A 14,839-nucleotide genomic window follows, 5' to 3' on the forward strand; every position below is an offset into this window, starting at 1 on the left:
AGACCTTATTGCTCTCTTCCAATATCTGAAAGATGCTTACAGTGAGAACAGGGTTGGTCTCTTCTCTCTGGTGACAGGTGACAGGATGAGGAGAAATGGCCTAAAGTTGAGCCAGGCTAAGTTTAGGTTGGATATCAGGAAACACTTCTTTACAGAAAGGGCTGTTAAGCACTGGAATAGGCTCCCCAGGGAGGTGGTTGAGTCACCATCCCTGGATGTGTTTAAAAACCTTTTGGATGCGGTGCCCAGGTACATGATTTAGTGGAGGGTTGTTAGAGTTTGGGTACTATGGTTAGGTTGTGGTTAGACTCAGTGATCTTTAAGGTCTTTTCCAACCTGAGTGATTCTACAATAACTTAAGAATTTTGATGCTCTTTGCTCACAACAAAGGTAGCTACTTCATTTAAGTAATAGAATAGACCTGTTCTAAACATTACTGTGATTCAGATATATACCTTACAAGTAGTAAGCCCTCTAAGGTTATGGGTAATTAATCAGCTGTAGGAAGAAACTGGCTGTTTGTAGATGGCATTAGATGCAATAAATCAACTAGTAAAAGTCCCTGTGACTGGTACCTACATAAGGATAAGCTTAATCAGTCATCTACTGCACAACCCAGGGCAGTGCCCTTTTCTTTTGACTTTGCTTCATGTTGCATTCCACATTTCAGGAATGCTGTGTGCATGCAGTGGTGTCATGGCACTGTGGAATCACACCTGGCTTAGCAAGTGAAAACACTTCGAGGAAGAGGATGCCCAAAGTCCCTGTATGGGCTTGGTCTGTTTTTTTTTGCTGAGAAGCAATGTAAGGAGGAATGTCTGGAACTGAATGCAGCTGACTTGGATGCTGCAGCAATATTGACATGGTAGTCATGATATAGTTCTTGGATTTTTTGCATCTACAGCTATTTGTTTACAATTCTAGTGTTTCTCCGTAGTTTGCATAAATAAATATGAAATGTCATCTGCTAATGATTGGCTACGTTTGAAGAGTTATTAAAATGTATTCAAAGCTATTTATCCTGGTTTTGTAGTTGTGTTTCTTAGATAATAAAATGCTAATTGGTAGAAAGGTTATGAAAACAATCTTTGTATTGATTCTTTGGAGGACTCTACATAGGAGATAGATGAGTACAGAAAACTTGACCTTAAATTTTGTACGTAATGGCAGAAAAATTCTTAGAAATTTAGTTTTGTATTTAATTTTCATATATAATTTAGTGTTCATATATAATATTTCTATCATAGTTTCTCACTAAAGAGTCTCTAAATTTATTTATATTCCTCCAAAGTTATTTTAGGTTAAAGATATGTTTAATGCAGCCTGAGTTGACTTGGGAGCAATATAAGTAAATCATACTTCTGTTTACTGAAAGGATATTTCCTTGAATAATTTTTTTTATGTAAATTCCAATTCACAGAATTAACTTTATAACGTTCTCTTAAACACCGAATTTAAATATTTTGTATTTTGTTCATTGCTAATTCTAAACAGGCAAATGAAAACACAAGAAGGACCAAAAAAAGGGGTAAAAATTAATAGAGCTGTGGGCACTGCCTCATGAAGAAAGGCACTGTTGTAAAATCTCAGAAATGTCTGACTTGGTTAGAAGAGCTGGGGTCTTGAAAGCAGGCAGCAAAAAAGTCACTAGTGAATGGGTGGTTTGTGATGCAGTTGTATTTACTAAACAACAACTTATTTCTTTTTCTTGAAACATATTTGCAACAGATAAGAAACCTTTTTTATCGAGAGGAGCAGTCCCATTGCTCTGAGCAGGAAAGAATAAGGACAGAAATCTCTGACCTAACAGAAGAGCTTCATCAGAAGGAGATCACTATAGCAACTATCATGGAGAAAGCAAGTCTTCTGGAAAGATGGGTAAAAACAGAGTTACAGATAAAAGACAAACTGCTAACAAAACAACAGGTATGCAAGCAGGCAAAAACAGCCTAGGCCATTTTGCTCCATGCTACAGATAACAACATACATTATCTGTTAAGGAAAGGCATAGCATTATTTGCTGTAGTTTTCATCAGCAGTGATATTTGCTCAATGTTACAAAAGCAGCCAAATTGGTGCTGTAACAATAAAACACCACTAAATGTCAACTGTACATATAAATTGCAAATCATTTCACCATCAACTGTACTCACCATTTTAATAGAAATTTTCAAGTTTGTTGCTATCGTAAGTACTTAATCATTAGAATTATTAGTTAATCCACAACATTTCCTATCTTTTCAGGTTTTTTAAAGATTTTAAAGAATGTTACAAAAATATTTAGAAAAGTCTACAGATTTGAAAACTGATAACTGTACTCAGCTTTAGAATGGTAAAGTTCAGTTCTGAAAGCAAATGTACTATCCTCATTTCTTAGTTCTGTAAACCAAAATAACCATGATACCCATGAAGGATATCTGGGTATCTGTATTTTCTGAGAGGCTTGCTGCATATAAAAAAGTAGTGATTAATGTAATAGTTACTCTTGACAATAGGAAAGTTAATATTTGGGAAAATGTGAGGTTGCTGATGCTGTGTGGCACTCTTTACCAGGCCACATGCTGCATGTGTAATCCTGGTTTTTCAAAAAGGTCTTTCAAAAAGGTAAATAAAACTTGTGGCACTTCATTTCTATGTCTCTTATAGATCATTAAATATTTCTTTCTGATTTAGAATCATAGAATCACCAGGATTAGAAAAGACTCCAAGATCATTCAGTTCTACCATCCACCTACCACCAATATTTCCCCACTAATCCATGTCCCTCAGTACAACATCTAACAGTTTATTGGACACCTCCAGGGTTGGTTGCTCAATCTCCTCCCTGGGTAGCTTGTTCCAGTGCCTGACAACTCTTTTAGAGAAGAAAATTTTCCTAATGTCCAACCTGAACCTCCCCTGGTGCAACGTGAGGCAATTCCCATCTAGTCCTATCACATTTAGTACTGCTGTACTAAAAAAACAACAACAACAAATTCAGTGTTTCTTGTAGTTCATAAGTACTTATGTATACTTCGTAAAACTAATTAAACATACACATACCCATATTCTAATGAGGTTTAACAAGGCCAAGGGCAAGGTGTTCCGCCTAGGTGTAGGCAATCCCAGTTATGAGTACTGGGAGAAGAACCCATTGAGAGCAGCCCTGAAGAGAAGGACTTGAGCATTCTGAAGGATGAAAAGTTGAACATGAGACAGCAGTGTGCACTTGCAGCCCAGAAGGCCAAGAGTACCATGGGATGCATCAGCATCTGAGTGGCAGCTGGGAAAGGGAAGGGGCTGTTCCCCCTCTGCTCTGTCCTCATGAGGCCCCATCTGGAGTACTGTGCCCAGGCCTGGGGTCCCCAGAACAGGAAAGATGCAGAGCTGATGGAGCACGTCCAGAGGAGAGCCTCAAAGACAGTTAAAGGGCTGGAGCACTTCTCCTGTGATGAAAGGTTGAGGTCATTGGGCTTGTTTAGCTTGGAGAAGAGAAGGCTCCAGAGAGACCTCATTGTGGCCTATCAGTACTTGAGAATACAAGCAGGAGGAGTCCAACTTTTTACACAATCAGAGTGATAGGACAAGGGGGAATGGCTTTAAACTAAAAGAGTTAAAAGAGGTTAGATGTTAGGAAGAAATATTTTGTTCAGAGGGCACTGAGGTGCTGGCACAGGCTGCCCAGAGAGATTGTGGATGCCCCACCCCTGCAGGCATTCAAGTCCAGTTTGGATGAGATCCTGGCAGCCTAATTTGATGGATGGCAACTCTGCCCATGCCAAGGGGTGGGAACTAGGTGTGCTTAAAGGTCCACTCCAACCTAAGCCATTCTATACGTTTATAATTTTATGATATACTCTGTATTTTTCCACATTAAAAGCATTGTTCTTATATCTAACTAATAATTTATGTTTTTTCCTAGTTGTTGAATTTCAGGTACGAAGATATCAAATCTGAAAACACACATCTAAAAGAGAGCATGGAAGATCAGAAGTATAAAAGTTGCATGGTAATTTATTTTACTTTATGATTTTATATAATCTGTGCAGTATGAAGATTAGTTCCTTATAGTTCTTGTAAGTGTAGATTGAGATGGCAGATTTAAAGTTTCTGGCTTGTGTGAAATAAATAAATAAACTGTATGACATAATCAAAGACAAACTGTATTCTCTTGCAGCCTAAAGGTGAGTATAGGTAGCAATAATTTTGACATTGACTGTAATAAGCTATAATTAAGAAAGATTTTTCAGTTTGGCCTATTTGTTGTGACTGACTTATTCCAGAAAATACCTATTTTTAAACAGTTGTCAGATACAAAGATGTGTACCTTTTCAACTGGTTTACCCCTTTGTTGATATGACATTTAAATAACAGTGTAAAAAAAACGTGAAGTAACATTTTGATCCCATCCAGCTTATTTTCAGAGTTTAGTATTTATTTCCCTTCAAAAAGGGGATATTTAAGGTTTAATTTATAAAAGCATAAAATGTAAAATAATGTAGAATTCAGATATGATAAAAATAACATGCACAAACAACATTCTTCCACAAACCATTTCAAAACCTCCCCTCCTTACAGAACATCTGCAGTTCCTGTGCCTGTCACTAGAAAATACTGAAATACTGTTTGTAAATAATGCTGTAAATATGTCTTTGGGGGATTCATTGCCTGGGAATTTTCTCACTGTAAATTGGCAAATGTCACCCAAGAGTGCCCCCTTTTTCCAGTTACTAGACGTGCAAAGGTCACTACACCTAACAGTGTGTTTATGGACTTGCTAATTCTATCCTACTTTACCATTTTATTCTGGAAATCTAAACACTGAGGGCTTTCTACTGTTTGGATGTTGAGAATGCATGGTCTGGAGTGATGTTTGTGGATGTGCTTTTACAACAGAGCACAACACAAACTCCTCAAAATAATCCCAGCCTGAATCAGTAAAGTGTCATGCATCACCAGGAGGAAGTACTTGTTTAGATTTCAAAAACAGTGTAGCTGTGTCAACTCAGTTGTGGGGCTTTTGTCATTAGTACTGCTGATTCTGGAGCTATTAATGTTAGGGTGACTTAGCAGCCTCCTTTTGTGTTCTGCCTCAGTTCTCCACAGGGGAGACATAGCTGAGCCTCTACCCTCCATTCATCCTTGGACAAAATGCTGAATTTTCTTGTACTTTCTGGCATTTCCATGCCAGCTTGGCTCATAATTTTGCCATAGAACTAGCTGACGAAGGTATGGTCTATAGGAAGAGGTAACATTAGATCAAACAGTGCAAAAAATAGACAGGTGCAGGAACTTGTCCTAGCACTGTACACAAATCAAATCCTTAGTTCCTAAAGAATAGGGTAAGACTAGAAAAGTAGATAAGCACTTCTTAATAAAATGTATCTGGTTTTGGTCGTTGATATATAATTTGAGAAGTCATTGCAGATAATCTTCTGTTGGCAACAGTATAGTGTTACACAGTATAGTGTTACACTGGAAGTATATTCCAGTGCTAATCTTCCACTTCTGATTTCCTAGTGGATGGGCCTCTTCAGCCCTGGGTTGTAGTGCATGTGTTGTTGGCCCTTTCATTATTTTGACTTTTATTTTATGTGGGTTAATCTGACTAAGAGGCAGGATTTAGTAACACAGGGGAAAGCACTGTGCTAACGTGGCTTTGCTGCTTCTAAAACTGAAGGCGATGTATATTGACACAGATATTAAACTATGCCTGTAAACATACACTTTAGCTAGTAATTAACTTAGGTAATTTTGGGTTTTTTTGTTTTTGTTTTTGGTGGAGCCATTACTGAAGGGAGTAACCAAGTCTATAGCTCTAGTCGTTGTGGTGGTTTTTATGGCGTAAGTTCTACAATGCTATTGATGATGAAATTACAACAGTAAGATTTTGAATGCACTGTTCATTGAGAAATTTTAATTTGTTTTATTGTGTTCCAGTAGCTGATATCCCTTCTTTCACATTTATCTACAGCATTTTTTTCTGGAGGCAATTCTTTTGGCTTCCTCTAAGTGTTGCATGATTATATGTGGTAGATAAGTCTTTTTTTAGCATAGAACATTGTTTTGTGTTTGCTTGTTTAAAATACAAACCACTCATTTATTGTGGGAAAAAAAATGCTCATTGAGTGAGGGCTTTATCTCCTTCCACAGAGTATCGATTTATCTAACAAAAAACATGGAGATTTCACAGCTTCTGTTCACAAACTGGAACATGAGAATGCAAGATTACAAAATAGTCTTGTTAAACTAAAGAATTGCACAGAAACATCGATGCTGGGTGGCATGGATAAACATGGAGAAATGGAGCACAGCAACCAAACCCATTCAAAGATGCAAAAAAAGGAAGAGAGGTAACATTTAGTTTGTACACATATATGAAGTTTTCTGTAGGCTTTCTGGAAGCCAAACTCTTATGCTTTCTTCCTCCAAAAACCTAAATTTCAGACCTACTTACATATTTGTAAGGATTTCCTACTTTTTTTCTGTGTGCATGGATAACTGAACTTGTTGATAACTGAAGTCCCAGAAATCTTAGATTGTTACTTTGCTGTTTTTCACATGAAACAATTTAAGGACCTTTTAGTGTGCTGCTTCAGTTATTCTTAGCTCCAGGTATTGCATAGCAGGACAGAATGAATTTTTATTGCCAAATAAAAAAACAAGACAAGGAAACGATATACAAATCAACATGAGAAGTAAACTGCTCCACAGGAGGTTATCTTAATAAGCAGTTCGAACCACAGCTCCTGCTGAAAAGCATTGTGTCCCACCAGTCCCATTTGTTGGAAGTTTTGCTATGTGTATTTTAATGCCTTGCAAAGTTTTGGTGTTCTTGGGTGACCTGATTTTGAGAAGAGACGTAGTTTCAGTTGCTCTGAATAAACTGGTATTACAGTAAGCCCCTTACTGGGGAAAAATAATGTGTTTTAAGTATATTCTGGCTCGTATAAAACGTACTGTAGTAATCTCTTTCCTTCTTAATTCTCTATATTCAGTGGAGTGCTGAAGGACCTTCAAATGTGTTGTAATTATGCCAGTGAAGTAATTAAAACAGTTAACCTCTCTGCTTCTTCATAGCAGTATTTCATAGTGCAGGAGATAAAAAAAATCAATGGAAAGCTAAATATTTTGATCATTTGTAGTACAGAACTTAAGCAGTAGCACTAATTTAAACAGTTCTGTGAAGTGAAGTTTAAATAATGCAGAGACAGAGTTGTGTGGACTAAGTTTTCAAAGTTGTATGTTCAGTCACTGGGAACATAGTGTGATTTTCTTATGTGTAACAGAAAAGGATTGAATTATCTGTTGATACACATTCATCTAAAATTTCCTTTTAAATATGATGTTTCACTAAACAGGAGGTAGTATTCATTATAAATAAATATATATGCATATATGTATATATGCACATACACAGAGATATATATGGCAGATGTAGCTGTTTTCCTACTAAACTTCAAATGATGTTGAAGGCTTTGGTGAATGAAAGATTCACAAACCAATAATGCACCGTAGGTCTCAATTTCACCAAAATTGGACAGCACAGTTTTTGTCCATGTTTCCACTCTTCTTCTGTGAGTAAAAGTAAGCTTTTCCCATTCCCATTTTAACTACAGTTAATGTACAAGACCAACTCTGAGTCATAGAATTTCATGAAATCCTGAAATTCATAAATTTAAGTGTAACAAACAATAGAGCTGTGCAGGCAATCTGCAGGAACTTGATTTCCCAGCCACTGAATGATGATGTTAAACCTAAACACAGAGAGAGAAACCTGCCCCACAGCAGAGATCTCAACCACCCCTGCTGAACACAGTTTAAATTACAATTCAATTAATCTGATGAAGCAGACAGATTGAGCCTGTTTTTCAGGTTCTAAAACATGCACAAATTCTTAAGGCTATTTTGTTAAGTAAATGCATATAAAGATTTTCAACAATGTACAGATTCCACGTGCAGTGCATATAAGCATCAGTCAGTCCATCTTTTTGAGATTTGGCCCTCTATGTACTGTTGGTTCTCTGCTCCCCAGACGGGGAACGACCTCAAGATTTTCTCAGAAAACAAAAAATAAATGTTCAGCCATCTATTGTGTTCACATAAACCAAGCAATTTTCAGTTTAACTCTGGGGTATATTTTATTGCTTTGTGAGCATAAACCATGTTAATTCTGTTTTAATTTGCAATTCTGTTTCCATGGTAATTATGGCACTGGAGAAAAGGCAGAAGACTTTCTTTTACATAGCAAAAAAAGTAGAAAACGCAGTTTTTGTGCAGGGTGGGGAGGCTGCAATTTCAGTGGTGGTTTTCAGAAGCTGTACTTCATGTTTGTCCTGTGTGCATTCTGAAACACAGCACAATGGGCAAAAATGTTTTGTTCTCACAATCAGTATGAAAATCCCAATCAGTAGCTAGATAGAAGAGCTCTAGAGAAAATATAGGAAATTTCAAGAAGTTGGAGTGACTGTTTAGCAAGAGGAATTTCTTATTTCTTTGAGTGTACCTTGAAATTCTAAATATCAAGAAGTAACACATGGAGAAGTGTCATATTTTTGTTAAAAAAGACTGCAGCCACATCCTACCTAGAACCACTTCAATTTATTACTATTCTCCTAGACCATCATTGGCTTTAATTGACATTGAAATAAGCTTTCCCTATCCCTGTAGTTTTAATCCCTTCTTTATGCCTTGTCCACACACAGTTAATTTAAATATTTGCATGATTGAAGACGGTTTTCACTGATTAAGCCAATGTGCTTAGCCCACTTCTTTAGAAATTAAAGCGTGCACATGAGTTCCCATAAGAAGTTAACTATAAACACATACACAAACTAGGTGAGTGCTCAAGCCAAAATTCACTTTCATCACATGGCAAAAGTGAAGGGTAGAGATCAGGACTGAAAGCCCACTGACACAGCTGGATCTCAAAGGATCTTAAAGTTCTTCACCACCTGTTGTAAGGAAGTTTCCACTGCAGCTGGGAGATCTCACATCCTTTGTCATACTCACCACTATATTAGTTATTGCAGTAGATTAACCAGAAGCAGAAAAAAGCATTCTTTTCAAAAACATACTTTCTAGCAACTTTAAAAAATCAAGTTAACTATGTTTTATTTGCGAGGTCAAAGTAACACGACTGATTCTGCAGACATTTGGCCATTAAAGATCCATTCTTCTCTTTCTCAAGGAGAGGTATGTCAGCCAGCACAAGAGTGCAAGGAATTTGTTTTGCATGACTGAAGTCACTGATCTCATCAGGACCAGGCTGATTTTATATATCTGTACGTCTGGAAAAACCTATTCTGTCTGAAATTCCCTTTGTGAGAACGTTCTTATTTCACTTCTCGGCCCATGTGTCTCCATGCCAACAGTAATATTGTTTTTGTCAAGTATGTGTATGTGTTAAATACTCTATAAACCCACTAAAAGCACTTACTCAACTGCAGTTGGAGTGATTTTGCATTGACAGCTTTAACAAATGGCCTGGGTTTTTTTGTTTTGTTTTGTTTTGTTTTTTCACAAACAGGCAGACATTTGCCTACCTTTACATTTGTATTCAAACTAGAACTCTGGTTTCAGATGGTACTTTGCCCTGAACTGACAGAAATTTAAGCCTCAACTGTGAAATTTGTCTCAAGTGAAGGCATGGGATCCATATCAAAGCACTTATATGTGATATAGGTGATGTGTTTCTCCAAGATAGGAAACAGCCCCAGCAATCGTACAGATTCCAGGAGAAAGTGGAGTTCCTTTAAATAATCGGTGGCTTGGGGGGTGGGTGGGAAGAAGGTGTATTTTCACTACATGAAAGATAGCATAACTGTAGGCACCTAAGTCTGACAATTCTGGTCTCGTTGAAGTAAGCTGTAACATAACTGTAATAACTGTTAATATACGTAGAAAACCAGTTCTACGGGGAAAAAAAAACATGGATCACACAGACTTTACTCTGAATTTTACAGAAGAAATTGGTTCCAAAAAAAGTGAGAACACAAAATGGAAAAATAAAACAAACCCTGTGGTTTCATAGAATCATAGGGGTTGGAAGGGACCTCAAGAGATCATCGAGTCCAACCCCCTGCCAAAGCAGTTCCCTACACCAGGTTGCACAGGTAGGCGTCCAGGCAGGTCTTGAATATCTCCAGAGAAGGAGACTCCACAACCCCCCTGTGCAGCTGTGCCAGTGCTCCCTCACCCTCACCATAAAGAAGTTCTAGCACACATTCGTGCGGAACCTCCTGTGCTGCAGTTTCTGTCCATTCCCCCTTGTCCTGTCTCCACACACTGCTGAAAAGAGTCTGGCCTCGCCACTTTGTCCCTCACACCTCAGATATTTATAAACCTGGATCAGGTCCCCTCTCAGTCTTCTTTTCTCAAGGCTAAACAGACCCAGTTCACTTAGCCTTTCTTCATAGGGGAGATCCTCCAGGCCCTTCACCATCTTTGTGGCCCTGCGCTGGACTCTTTCCAAGAGATCCCTGTCTTTTTTATACTGGGGAGCCCAGAACTGGACACAGTATTTATTACTCATAGCAGCTATCTTCTGTTGTGGCTGTGTTTTTTCACTGTGCCCTTCATAAAAATAATAAACAGAATGGAGTTTAAAATAAACAAAAAATATATGTGTAAATTATTCTCCCATGTCCTGAAAAGGAGAAGTATATTTATTTTAATGAAAAGCATGAAAGAAAGGAGAACATTCTGCCACCAAAAAGATTTTAGGTGATCTGTAAAACTGGAAGACTTGGTAAATATTCTCAGGGAGTTTTATCTTCAAATATATAACACCAATTTAAAGTAACATACTTAAAATATGCTGTCCTATAACATTCAGAGTATCATAGTCTCTACTACTTCATAATCAGATAAAAGTACATTCTTCATTAGTTCTCTTTACTGTCCATTTATGGAGTACTCAGTCTCAACATTTAAGGCTTAGCGTGCTTATGGATAAGCAGCATTCATTAAGACTGCACAGTCACTCTCTCCCAGAACTGAATGTTTAAACTGATGTTAGAACATGAAGGTGTGATCTTTCTATAGACAGCACTGCCCTTTCACTGTGCTCGGCAAATTCTTCCTTTTCTGTTAAAAATTAAAGCTGGATCTAGCAGCAGTACATATCCGTAGATATTCATAATAATTGTATTTTATAGGCAGAGGACATGATCTTTAAAAACTTTTGTAGATGCATTTCGAGTTTGTGAAGTGCTTTAGAATCATTTCAATGACAGGATCATTTCAAACAGCTGTCATGTTTAAGAATAGTGCTTGCATCTCAAGAGTGGAATTTCTTTTTTTTTTTTTTTATGAGCACAGATCTCAGTGCAGTGGCATTTTATACTGTTGCCAGAAATACTGTAGCAGAAATATAATAAAATATGAAATAATTGATTTTTTTAATATTTTCGTTTATCGTACAAGTAAAGATGCAATTGAAAAGTAGCCTAATTCAGCAGACATCTGGGCAAGCTCGTCTCAAAATTTTCTGTTCTTTAGTCAGTGCGGTTTCATTATTATTCAGTTATCTGTCAGAAGAAGATATTTCAGATGGAAAGCAAAGAGCTTCCATTTTTTTTAGTTGTAATTAACCATAATAATGTTTGCTTGACAGAACTACAAATGTATACAAACACATGCTTTTACATCCATATTACATCCCCTGTAAGCAGGATATAAGAGTTACATACTATCGTAGTAAAATGCTTAAAATTCTTTTGTAAGATTGAAGATTTCCCTTGTTGTTACAAAATCATGTTCTTATGCACCTAAAAAGTACATACATATATACATATATATAGGTTAATGTTGCAGTAAAAAGGCATCTGCTTTCCTATACTAGCTTTTTATTTGATTGATTTAAAAATTTATTCTAAACTCCAACTACTGAAACATAGTTGACTAATTATCCAGATCACAAATAATAGTTTTTGTTTCCCATCTCACTTAAACTTTAATATTTTTAGTGTTTGTGTGGCTAATTTCACTCTCTTTCCCATCACAGTGAAGCAAGTTTGTGGTTTAGATCTTATTCCACAAAATTATGTGGCAAAGAGTTATGGTTTTATGATTTTTGTATACAACAAAATACAAATACAACAAAAATCATAAAACCATAACACAAAGTTACTCAGCTTAAATCACAATTAAAAGGTTTGAATCGGTGTGATTTAAGTGGGAGCTGAAGCAGAGAATGCACCCTCAGACAGTCACATTAACTTCACTGGAAAGCTGCTATATTTCGGCAGGCATCCTCGTGAGTGAAACATCTGAGTATTCAAAATTGCACAAATGAATAAAAATTCATGATTTTGCTGTGATAGCTTTCAGTTTTGACTGCTTTTCATATTTTGATTTGAATTTCTTTATTGCTCTTTTAGAACTTCCCAAAATGAAGATGAAAGGCATGTGAAACCTCAGCAGACTGCTGTATTCACAGCCAGCAGATACCATAGAAACTGTAGTCCGCCTTCACATGGTCAAGGTGATACCATTGGTTCCAAAAGTGATCAAGCTTTATCTTATCACAAACTTGACAGAGGTCATGAAAAGGACCTAGATGATAAATCTCCATCACCTCCAACAGAGTATCCTTTGTGCTTTGGTGGACTGATTCCTGAAAAAGGCAGAATGGGCACTTTACTAAGCCATGCTTACGATGCAGAAGAAATCAAATTATCAGTAAGTAACTGTTTTTCTGCAATATAGATATTCTCAAATATCCTTTTGTGGGCCAGATGCAATCCTGGAGGAGCCAAAAATCAGATTACCTCAGTTGTCATCATTATTTATTCAATGCCAAACCAGCAAAAATGAAAATACCTTACGCTAACATAACTGCAGTTTTCCTGAATATTACACATTCCCTACTGGGCCATATTCTGTTCATTAACAATGATGATAATTACCTGTCATTATGGGACTGTGGGACAGTATTGTACATTTTAGCTCATTGCTCTGCTTCATATTCCCTTCTGCAGGGATACTTTCCTTTAAGTCTATTTCCATAATAGCTGCAAACTTACACCTTACTTGCTGTTACACTAATCAGGTTTCTACAGCATTTCATTGATGGATGAAATTAGAAGAACTGCAACAACTATTTTCCATGTGAGAGCCGTTGTATTCAGAAAGGAACAGAAGTGATAACTGCTGTAATCCTTATTTTTCTCAAAATGAAAGAGTAATAATGCAGAATTATTTCTTTCAGTCTTCATGGGATGCAAAAATCAATGAAAAGTGGGATAAATCCCACTCTATGTCAAGTTCTTAAGAAAAGCTTTCCAGAATTCTTTGAATCTTTTGTTCTTCCTTCGTATCTTTTATTCTTCCTTAGGCATCCACTACAGGCCACTATTTTTTTCTACTTGAAAATTCAGCACTCATTTTTCACACCTCAAACTGTGTGATCACACCAGATTTTAATCGAACAGGTTAATGAGGAATGGACTGTAGCCACCTCTCTGCCCAACTGTAACATATGCTACTTTGCACCAAGGAGATCCTGAACTGTTTGTGGCTGAGTCCTCTTGAGAGAAAAAAATGAAGGGCTGAAATTCAGCATTTCCTGGGAGAAACATTAGGCAATATTCCTGCTATTTGACACAGTAATTAGGGCAGAAGAGGCAACATGACACTAAGTTATCTTAAAGCAGGTTGCAGTGACCATACCCCAGTTCTGCTGTTCACTAAAGAAATGTGCACTCACCCTTTCCTATCAGAGACACAGCTGCTGGAAACCCACTGCAGAAAGGCAGCAGCTCAGTGATGACCTGCCTGAGAAACAGGCACTGCAGAGCGGCCCTTCGCTGTCCGCGCTCCCAGCAGCTGTGTCCCAGTAGTCAGAGAACAGGGAGCAAACCACACAATCCTGAGTGTTTGACCTCACTAGCACTTCTATTTTCTTCTGCTTCATATAAATGCTAAGTACATGGCTTTTAGTTTCTCATGGCTTGGATGTTTTCCTCTTTAAACTGCTAGTAGCAAAAAAGAATTGTTTGGACTTTTACAGGGAAGTCTGATAAACACCAATCCTCATCCTCTGTTCTGTCAAAAGTGTTGGACAGAGACAGCAGGGAACAATGCTCCTGTTTCCAACCAGCCCATGGAAAAAGCCCATACTGACACAGTTTTGCAATATTTCCCAGCTGGCACTCAGGACAAGGTTGATGCCAAGACAATTGACTAGATTAATGAAGAAAACACTTGCCAGCAGATGTGTGTGCAAAGTGCAAAATGAAACTTTTAAGTAAGGCATATTTCTCATAGAGTTTTATGTCCAAATCAGAGGGATCGGTGCAGGTAGAAGTTCTGAAGATTAATAAAATTAAATTATCACTCAGACTGACATTGGATACCACAGCTTTAGGGGCAACACAAATCAACCGACTATTCTAGAGTTCAGTTTTTGAATGGAAAGCCATTGCATTATGAAAAAGAAAAAAAAAAAAAGGAAAAAATATAGTGCATTGTAAATCAGAGTTCTTTGGCAGCTTTTTCAGGACTGATGTTTCGTGTATGTCGCATCTCCAGTATACTCAAAATTTCTTTTTTGGAAGAATATCGTAGCACTAGTTGAAAATATCAGAACAGGAGGTGATGTTCTGAAATGTACAGAAATTACTCTTTTAGTATTTAGAGAAGAGAGAAAATAGTCTCTCAGGCTTTTAACAAAGACCTCTATCTCTTCTCCCACTAGAGAATCTTTGAGCAACCTTAATGAATGTTGCACTGGAGTCACTGTCCTTTCACATTCCTATTTAGAGGCTGCAGAAAACCACTCCTGCCCTTAAACTAAAATGCTCACCTAGGATTCACTGAAAATTTCCAGAAACTCAGAAGTTCTTCTTTCAAGGCT

At 37.3% G+C, this 14,839-nt stretch overlaps 1 protein-coding gene across 1 annotated transcript in view; it reads left to right on the forward strand.

Annotated features, from left to right (window-relative positions):
• Nucleotides 1-14,839, forward strand: part of DEUP1 (deuterosome assembly protein 1) — a 41,223-nt gene that overhangs the window by 22,383 nt on the left and 4,001 nt on the right. Inside the window, 4 exon segments of the mRNA XM_065729983.1 lie at nucleotides 1,729-1,926; nucleotides 3,902-3,988; nucleotides 6,133-6,332; nucleotides 12,363-12,663. Coding sequence (XP_065586055.1) covers nucleotides 1,729-1,926; nucleotides 3,902-3,988; nucleotides 6,133-6,332; nucleotides 12,363-12,663 — 786 coding nt within the window.

The sequence above is a fragment of the Cyrtonyx montezumae genome, unplaced genomic scaffold (genome assembly GCF_038088225.1).
Source record: "Cyrtonyx montezumae isolate F1298 unplaced genomic scaffold, pur_monq_1.0 scaffold_12, whole genome shotgun sequence".
NCBI lineage: Eukaryota > Metazoa > Chordata > Aves > Galliformes > Odontophoridae > Cyrtonyx > Cyrtonyx montezumae.